We start from the raw sequence: 9,955 nt of genomic DNA on the forward strand, positions 1-9,955 counted from the left end.
TTCCCATGGACGTTTAGCAGAAGCGCCCCGGTCCCTGATGATCTCCAGATGTTTTCCAGATGTGCCTTTAAACTGGGTGACACTCGTAGTAGTCTTGGGATCTTGCCACTTCCCATACCAACACATTCACAATTTGGAGCCAAAACCAAGTTTTTATATGTTATTGTGAAGATGGTACAAATATAGTTAAATAGTTCTTCCCACAGTGGGGGGAACAAAGAATTTCTCATTAATGGCTGCAAAATGCTTTTACATTCAGTTGAATGAGTCACTGAGCTTTCTTTTATCTCAGTGACAAAAGCTGCCTTTTTCCACTAAACTGCAAAAAAAATGATCACACGCTTTACAACTCCGGGTGCATTTAAACGGATTTTTAAAGATTTTGTCTCACAAAGGCACTAATTATAAACATGAGCAATTAAAACATAAAACACAATGACTTCTCTGAATGTTTGTTTTTCTACAGAGAACTTATTATTGCCATTAATGCAGCATTGACTGAAAAGCTTTAGCACTTCTCTGGATGTAGAAGAATAGATGTACAGTGCCCCCCAGTGGATCAATGCACCATTACACTGTTGTATACAAATTCACCATTTTTTTTAAACACAGTTCAGCCCATTTTAACAGTAGTATTTCACTTAATGACATTCAGGTAACACTGTCCCTTTTGGGTGACTCATAATAATATATTTTAGCTCTTTGTAAAATACATTACAATATTTCTTTGTATGTACAGCTGCACACAGTATTAAAAAATTCCGCTGGGGCATTGCAATTAGCCCACAGAAAAGCCTACAGTTGAAAACAAAAAGAGATTAGACCATTATTTGTGATGTCCAGCTGTTCAGTATGCATCAAGAAGAGGAGGGTCTGATTCCTCCTTTTGGTCCAGTGCAGGGTAAGCTTGATGCTAGGTTTTCTATGAGAGCCCTGGCTTGTGTGTCTTCCTCCTCCTCTTTCTCACTTTCACTGTCAGAAGAACTTTTCATCTTGTTAAACACTGCAGTCCATGGCCCTGCGTACAGCACAGTGTCAGACAAATGTCTCAGTCTGTGTTGGGATTAATGCTTCATCCGTAGACTGTGCACTTCCTCCTGTATGACAAGGAGAGAAAAAAAAACATGTAAAGATACCGCAGTCATGCTCTTGAAAACCACAACTTCTGTATTTTTTTATTGTGTTTTTACTGTATGCAAAACGTGGCACACAGACCTGCAGCGACAGTCGTTTGTTTCTTTCCTCCTTCAGTTCTTCTTTCACATCTTGCATGTCTTGTCTTCAAAGAGATGAAAACAAAAAAAGGAGGTTTGTCTAAATAGGTCAACTACAATGTGCAGCGCCTGTCAAGTCAAATGAGACTGTTACTTCTGTAGTGGGAATGTATTCGTTTACTCTGACTCTGTGAAGTGAATCAGTTTGTCATGATTTAAACATGCCTGCATTACAAATGTAGCAGCACTCACTCATGTCGCGTCTGAAGCAGCTCCAGAGCCATCCTCAGCTCTTTGATCTCAGCCTGCAGGCTTTCCATAGTTGGCTCTTCTTTGTGGGTCTTAGGTTTGCTGTCCGCAAATACTTTGGGCGGTGTTGGTCGAAGTGGAGGTGGCGTCTTGGGTGGATGCTCAGGCTTTGCAGGTGATGGCAAGAGACTTTCTGTGCCCTGAAATATTATAGGTCATAATCGACATGCTTGATGTTGAAAAATACACATCCAACACATAGGACGTAGCAGTATGTGGATATTGTTTGTTGAACTCCAACAATGTTACAAACCTTTGGCAAGATGGGCAGTTTGTCCGTTTGGACCTTTTTTAGTGGTGGTTCTGGTTCTGTCTGGTCTGTGGCACTCTGAGACGGCAAAAGACAACCAAGTTTTAATCCCATAATAATCCAATTGATTATTAGTTTTACTGCTTTCTAAATAAATATGTATGTGTTTTATTTGTTGTAGCATTCTTTAAACAAGAACATAAATTCTGCTGATCCTTTGGGCCGCTAGGTACAAATCCTGAAAGGATAATTCAGGGAATGAATTCCTTTAATTCCCAGACCTGGTCTGAACTTGTTGCTGTCAGTGTATAGACAGGTGGTGCATGCCTATACCTAGGGCCTTTTCTCACAAACTAATACAAACCACATCTACTGGCTCCCTTGCAAAGGCAGAAAATCTTATCTCCTCTTCGTACAATAATTAAACCAGGTTGAGTCATGAAAATAAGCCCTTTGTCTTTTTATTACCACCAATGTTGTGGCTTGAATAAATAAAGCAAGGTTTATAGCATTACTGCAAATATCCCACTCCTTGTGAAAGAAACGTATTGTGCCATGCCGTCAGCCAAAACCAGTGCTTTGACCTTACAGGCATGCACAAGATGAAGTAGAGAGTTACAACATAATGACAGCGGTGATAAACGAGTTGCAAAGGTCATCTGCACAACTGGTGGTTAGCACTACTCTGCTATGTGGTTTTATATTTTGTAATTTCTCATTATAGAACTCTTCACTTCCATATTGTGCAGTATTGGTCACTAATATGGACGTACTTGTGGTGCAGCAGCTGCTGCTGCTCCTGTGGCCAGGCCTGATGGTGGTCTCCTCTGTGGAGGTTTGGCTCTGTTTGCTGTGGGGTGACTCAGCTTTTCAGTCGGCACGTCTAGTCCGTCAAACTGGTCAGACCCCTTCTCCTCAGGTTGTTTTGATGGAACTGTAGCTGCAGCATCACCATTGGTTCTGCTGGAGAAAAAAAATCCAGGGATAAATCTCTTGCTAGATAAAGTGGAAGATAAGGGGTGAAAAGTCTGTAGTTTTACAAGGGGAAACATTAGAGAAGTTGGTTTCCGGTTCTACACTCTACAACAGATGTAGATGCATAATGTTTTCACATTCACAGTGCACTGAAAATGAGGACAGAAATAATAAAAAAAATACAGTCAGTATGTTAAGGTCTGGAGGAAAAGCTTAAACAAACATTAAGAATGAGTCTTGAGATTAAAACCTTTAAAACCAGCATGGAAACTTCTTTAATTCTCTGTTAGCAGTCTCTCTAAGAAAGTGCCATTTTTGTGTGTGTGTGGCTGTTTGTGTGTGCTCAGGAAACAGGAAATGGGCTGCTCTCATCTGTTTCGGCCTGATCTGACTCATCCCAGAGTTTCCACTAAGCCACTAAATGCCATGCATCCTGGCATTCTTCTTCTTTAAGGACACCATGGCAACCGGTGGCGGCTACTAAAACCTTTAAGATCTAAAGGCTCCGCTCCTGCTGCCAGTGTTCCTGACATTTTCTGAAGACCTTTTTGCTTTAAAAAGAAATGCAAATAAGGTTGTGCTCTGAGATTATTAGTGAGAAGGTAAAGTTGGTATCACTCACTTTGGTAAAACCTTGTTGGGTTTGTCTTTGACTGGAGGTGGACCAGACTTATTGATGGACGGTAGCTTCAGTTTGCCTGGTGGAAGGCTTCTCAGGTCCTTAGGCTCTGGTTTATCTTCTGTAACACAAAGTTTAATTTTAAGATTTAATTTTGGATGGACTCCTAGTGTTATAATAATAAACGTTTTTTTGACCGATACCTTTCGGCTTTGCTGGACCAGTTTTCTCCATTGCTGGTGTCTCGGGCTTTGCTGAAATAAAAACAGGCATGAAAATTAGTGTTTGGTGGCAGATATGAGACTTAAAATAGAATTTCATAAGGTCTTGTTTATAACCTTAGCTGCACACAGAGCTGCTGTGACACCCTAACACTCAGCAAATACCGCATTGAGCATGTTGTTGTTATTATAGATGCTCAGAAAACCTGCCCTTACTTAACAAAATAAAGATCAGGATTCACACCTAACGCAGGTGTGGCTCCCCCTGTGATGTCATTTGTTGATACACAGCAGAGTGTACATAAACTGTGCTTTACGTGCACCATGTTTCTGCAGTGAGGACTTGTATACTACATTTTCTCAGCTCATCTGATTCATATAACATGCATTTTAAATGTGTTATTTTAGGATGTAAAAAGCTGTTTTCTTGAATGGCATTTGTTCAGGAAGCTTCGCAGTTTAATATGTTGTCATGAACATCTTGGTGTTTGAACTTGAAACTGTAGTTTAAGAGCACCATTTCTTGGAACAACAAAGATGTGCACATCACTGAAGCAGATCAGGTCACAGCTGTATCCAACAGCCCTGCAGTCACAGTTCCCCAGGGTCCCAACAAGTTCATTAAGGACATGCAAAGCTTTTAGAAAAAACAGCCCCTTAAGGCCTTAAAGAGATTTTTATCTTACGTTGTGATGAAGATGAGGTGAAGGACCCTGGTTACAGCTAAAGGAATATTATCTAAGATACAAACAGGCTCCGATGCACAGCCCTCCAGGAAAATGCAGCTAAAAACACTGAATTACACTAAGAACAGTCAACTCTGAGCTGAATAACGGACTGTACGAAAACACAGGAAGCCTACCTTGAGTGTTCAAAGCATTTTGCAACCTTCCCTCTCATGCATCCTCAGAGCAGAAGCAGCTCTAGTGCTGTTTCTTGCTGGTTGTGAAAATCTCTGTGACAGAGCTCTGCTCCGTCCCCCCACCCCCTTGTTTCCTACAAGACTCCTAAACTGTGTCACATGACCACTTTAACCATCCCCCCATCTCACCATCGTTTGAGACTTCCTGTGAGATACTTGTGAGTGCAACTGTGTGGAAACGTAGATTGTGGTGGCAATGCAGAGATTCAGTTAGTTGAGGTGAGTGCTTTGACTAGTGGAGCACGTTGTGTGGCAGTGTTGTCTTCTGTCTGTGGCTGATGTGATGGGAGTGCTGACTCTGAATTTACCACCAGATACACTTTTAGTTCAAAAAGATTCTAACAGACACTCATCAGCTGAAATTTGTGCCACTTCCTGCAGTCTCTGCAGTTTCGAATCCTGCCTCATCATGGTTTAGTTGCATTTAAGCTTAATGCTAGCATACAATTACAAACATTGGGGAAAATGCCCAAAATGTAATGGATCCATGTTCTGAGAATTTGCTGTTTTTCTTGTTTTTTAGATTATGAATGAACACCACCTGACATCTAATTGAGTTTATATTATATTTTTTCACATAATGATCCAATAGGTCCATACTACATAAGCACGATCTTTGCTTGTTTGATATAATACTTATGTTGATGCAGCCATTGGAGCATGTGTAAATAGGCTGGAATTAGGAACTGAATCAATCAAATAACATTTATCGAAAAACTAAATTTTTATGATATTTTTGGAGCACTCACAATTGTTTAATCAGAACATTGCAACAAGCTTGTCTGCCATTTTTATTTTCTTTGGTGACAAGTCCTTGCCCTATCAGCAGATTTAACACACACACACCTATATATATATATATATATAGCATTGTGGAATGCATCACAGTGTCAGGAACATGCTGACAAAAGCCTTGTAAAACAGCAGCATGTGTATGATTACTGATGAGTGAAAACTATCAGTTCAGTTAATGGAATGTTGAAGGTACTTAAGTAGTTTCAGTTGTGAAACAGGGGGACCATTTAGGTTTGGTTTATACCACTTGCTCAATGGCTCCTAAACCAATAACATTGTCAATCTCTCCATCTGCTAAAGTGGCAGTCCGTTACACACTGCCAGGCTTAACACAACAACAGACAGAAAACCATGACTCCGACTAGACCTTTTGAAACACAAAGTGCATGCGTGATGGATGTTCTCTTACCTGGGAGTTTCTTACTGACAGTGCGTATAGGCGGTTGGTTTGTGGTTCCAGACTAGAGGAGAAAAAAAACAGGTTGGCTAGTGTGTCCCCTTGTGAATTAAATGAATCTCTCTTCTACACACTCTTTCCACAGAGGGAAATTTCAGTGAGTAACCAAAACAGAGGATGTTTAAAGAGGACCCTGAGTCACAGAGGACTGGCTGCTAAAGTAACACAAAAAACAGCCAGCTGCGAATAAACAGACACTCTGTACTTTCATTTTAAGAGCATTTCAAAATAATATTAATAATAAAAAAGTAGCTAATTACTATAAAGCATGGCCAAGGTTTCATGATGGAGCTGCAGTGTGATCCGTAAACTCCTCTTGAAAGGTTCAGAGCAACAAGGTTATATTTAAGACTGTGTTTCAGTCCACTCACTTGCAGACCGTCCACTGGTGGTATCACCATGACAAAGTTATCAGGAAAGAAGCCGCAGCGCCCATTTAGCTCCCCCTCCCACCAGCCTTCATCTTCTGTTTCCTTCAGATGGAGATTAAAGAGTCACATTAGAAGCTCAAACATGTCCTGTGGGATGTAAAAATCACTGGAAAAAAAGGTTACCCAGAGGTCAAGCAAAAACATGGCTGCCTTTTTTTTCATTTTTCTTTTTTAATCATAGCGGCTATCTTGAAAAACATCTTTTTCTTCTCTAACGCGTCAGATCAGCTGTGTCCTTTGTGTCATTAAGACGTCATCTTGTTCCGGAGGAGGCATGAGACTTCCTTGAAAGCGACACAACTGGTTCAACTGGATGAACAATATGATACAGCTACTACTTTGCTCAGCTACTTTGTAACGAAAACAAAACTGCACCCAGAGGAATTTTGATTGCACCCTGGGAAAACACGTGAGAAACAACACCACAACATGGGCTCAAACCTTGTTCAGTATGACAATAACTTCTCCCTTTTTCAGCTCCAGCTCATCCTCTGCTTTGGCCTTATAGTCAAACAGGGCTTGACAACATTCTGCAGCTGAGGAGACATAAGAGGTCACAATGTTACTGCGTGATTGGAAAAGGAGTTTTAATCCTATCCGTCTTGTATGCAATCCTTTCAAGCTCAAAGAATAACTGGAAAGCAGTTATGACTAATTTGAGATAAAAGTTGTAAACCTTTAACCCCGAGAAGATTTTACTCTGATGAAACTCTGTGCGGTCATTATTCAAAACACATTACTGTAAGTATTCATGTCCTACCCTACCTAGATTCACACAGGTAACAGGACAGGATGTTCCTCTTGTCAGTTTAAAAATAGATCTAATTGCTATTTTACTGTGGCCCAAACAATAGGTGTCTAAGATGAGGCAGTCCTGTGTCTGTGATTATGTACAGCAGCTTTAGAAACGTGGGAACTTACAGTTTTTCATTTGGTGTCTCACGCTCGCTCTCCGAGGCGTCTTTAGGGGAGAAGCGAGAACAAAAGTGAGTGGGAGGAAAAACTGCTAAAAACCTGTTAATAAGGAAACTTATCTCTGCATTACCTCCTTGGTGAACACAGCATCAGCGAGTTTGGGTCTCATTTTACCCTCATTGTACTTCCCATCTGTTTTAAAAAAAGTGGTGCATTAATGCAAATGTAAACACAACAGAACCAGTAAAAGAGCCACAAAAGAAGCTGTTACCAACCTTTGAGGGGAACAAAAATTTCCTTGACAAAGTTGGATGGGAATGCTCCCACTTTGCCATTTTTCACACCCATCCACCATCCGTCTTCAATCTGTCATAAACAGTAAAAATAATTGTGAAGAAACAAGTAAATTATGTTTTACAGCTGATATTTGGCTGTATTTATTTAAAGGTGGAGGTTTAGGTCAATAATATACATTTATGACAATTGTAGTGCAAGTTTAATAAAAGGGATGCAAAGCAGGTAGAGTTAGCATGCTAACTCTAACTTAGCTCCACAGCACCAGTTGCAATGATTCGCCTGTTGTTCCTCATGCATTACATGCAAAAATGTAACAGCAGCTTATTTTAAAGGTTTGGAATGCAAAGATTTAAACTTTAATATTATTGTTCTTCATGGATTCCAGAGATCAATCTACGCTGTCTGACAGTAGAACAATGTTGCCAAATAATGTTACATCAGCCTGCTGACCAAAAATATGGATGAGTAAACGCTGCAAATATTTCACCCACCCTCTGATCTCCATATAACAGTTTCTCAAGGTTACAGGGAAATGTATTGCTTCGGGTAAACTAAACATTACTGGTATGTTCCCTCTGAGATTTCCTTCCAGCAACCACGTGCTTTTCTTTTGATTTCAAGCCATGATGTGACTGTAGTTTTGTTTCAGAGACAGCTGAGTCACTGCTTGGATTTTTAAGTTCAGCATCCGAGCCATGATAAGAGCAATAGGAAGTCCTACCTCTTTGATGATCTCTATAGTCTCGCCAGCCACCAGCTCTAGTTCGTCTGTGTTCATAGGGCTGTAGGCGAACTGCACCTCACATTTCCTGGCCGGTTTCACCTTTTTTGCTGTAGAAAGAAACATCACAGCTGTACCAACAGACAGAATGGAATGTAGGTAGAAGGGGTTTCATCAAGTCTCAACATGAAAATGAAAAGACTGCACAGCTGAAGACACCCATTCGCACATTTAGTCTCTCAGTTAGTTTACAGTTGTGTGTGGCAAGGATGTGGTAAACATATTTACAGTGAGCTCGCTGCACTCTGTTAGAATTTAACTATATGCAAACATGAGCCCCTTTAGGGCAGACGGTTTCTTGCAACAAAACCATTATAATATTTTGTAAATCCTGATGACTGACAGTGTTCCAAAATTTCATCAGTGCAGTTTTTTTAATTTGAAGTTTGAAGCACAACCAGTGAACATATGTTGTAACTTGAAAACATTAACTGAAACTGTTTGTCTGAGCAAAGTGCAGCCCCTTCCTCTTTGTGTCAAAATTAAACTATTCCTTGCGGCTTGCAGTGCTTTGAGGCGAGACGTCCCTTTAAACTGAGAAGTGCTGAGAATTCAGTATTGTACTTTTTCTAATGCTGCGTGGCTCCCTTTTGCTGTCACCCGTCAAATAGAATGGCACCTCCTGTAATGAAAAACCAAGGCATCCCAATCACACATGGATAAACATGAACACACATAAGCATGCTTTATACTGTAATAATACAGTGCAGCCTATGGGCTGGAACAGACCTTGACAAAGTTGGCGGGGAAGATGCCTCTTTTTCCTCCCAGCTCCCCTTGCAGCCATCCCTCCTCACTGGCCTTGGTGACGTTTTTGACCACATCCCCCTGTCTCACTGTGATCTCGTCAGCCATGGTGCCCTCAAAGTCGATCAGCACCAGCACCTCTGCAGTACATCCGTAAATGGAGCAGAAAATTAGATTCTCTGCACCAAGCCTGCTGTGTGATGTGTCCTGACATTTCCAGATAAAACTAAAGCAGTGGAGGCTGTATATACTATGTAGAGTAAATGTGGATGATAAACTGTGCAGGATCTTTTAAATTAATGCCACAATTCTTCCAGAATATCAGAGGCTGAACTAACAACCTTTAGCTAGCATTATGTTGAAGCTCATCTTGTTCTTCATGTTTTTCTAACATCACCAATTCCAACAGAAACCACAACTAAGGATCAGAACAACAAGTATTCCTGCGGTACAGTAGATCAAAGCGATCATGATGACTCACCCATGGTATGTTTCATTTGTTTCCCGTCAGATTAGAATAATGTAATTCCTTCACAAAGCAGTAAAACTCTTAAAGCAGAAGGAGAACTGAAAGAGTGCAGCCTGTCTTAAGACTAAGAGATATGGCAGCCTGGGCCCTTCTTCCTACTTGTCAAACATTAACATTGAGCAACTTTTCCTGAGGCTAGTCATGACAAGTCAGCGGTAAGGAGTAGGATGGGTTACAGAGAGAGAGAGAGGGAGAGGGAGAGAGAGAGAGAGAGAGAGAGAGAGAGAGAGAGAGAGAAGAACAGGTAGGACGAGTTTAGAGTGAAAGAACAATGCTCATGAATATAATCAAGACTTACATAACAATACAACTGCAGCAACCAAATTATCACAACAAAAGTCATCAATCATAACGCCTTCAGTAAGTTGCACTCGAATTTTAAACCAATTTAAACTACAAAAGCTAAATGTGTTTTTAATGGCCTTGGTGTAATGTACTAGGACGTTTACACATCAGCCAATAAAAAAAACACATCACCAAATATGATGAGTAT

At 40.6% G+C, this 9,955-nt stretch overlaps 1 protein-coding gene across 2 annotated transcripts; it reads right to left on the reverse strand.

Moving 5' to 3' along the window:
- Positions 1-356: 356 nt before the first annotated feature.
- Positions 357-9,594, reverse strand: sh3d21 (SH3 domain containing 21). 2 transcript variants are annotated; one of them, XM_028425872.1, is made up of 17 exons: positions 9,415-9,594; positions 8,916-9,073; positions 8,751-8,808; positions 8,127-8,236; positions 7,384-7,474; positions 7,239-7,300; positions 7,115-7,154; positions 6,635-6,729; positions 6,134-6,235; positions 5,715-5,766; positions 3,571-3,621; positions 3,371-3,488; positions 2,547-2,733; positions 1,777-1,851; positions 1,467-1,663; positions 1,216-1,279; positions 357-1,097 (listed from the first exon to the last, which is right to left on the reverse strand). In XM_028425872.1, the coding sequence occupies exons 1-17, from the start codon at positions 9,428-9,430 to the stop codon at positions 1,065-1,067; spliced, it is 1,509 nt and encodes a 502-aa protein (XP_028281673.1). In that variant the 5' UTR covers positions 9,431-9,594; the 3' UTR covers positions 357-1,064. The 2 variants fall into 2 exon arrangements, with proteins under 2 accessions (XP_028281673.1, XP_028281672.1); XM_028425871.1 differs by having other exon boundaries at positions 2,547-2,736.
- Positions 9,595-9,955: the final 361 nt, after the last annotated feature.

This window comes from Parambassis ranga, chromosome 16 (genome assembly GCF_900634625.1).
Source record: "Parambassis ranga chromosome 16, fParRan2.1, whole genome shotgun sequence".
In the NCBI taxonomy this organism is placed as follows: Eukaryota; Metazoa; Chordata; class Actinopteri; family Ambassidae; genus Parambassis; species Parambassis ranga.

Bases quoted from the DNA above. Each gene is read 5' to 3' on its own strand.
- sh3d21 (XM_028425871.1), bottom strand. The intron at 7,301-7,383 runs GTTGGTAACAGC...TTTTTAAAACAG, and splicing joins AATTTTTGTTCCCCTCAAAG to ATGGGAAGTACAATGAGGGT. The intron at 1,280-1,466 runs GTGAGTGCTGCT...ATCTCTTTGAAG, and splicing joins CTGCTTCAGACGCGACATGA to ACAAGACATGCAAGATGTGA.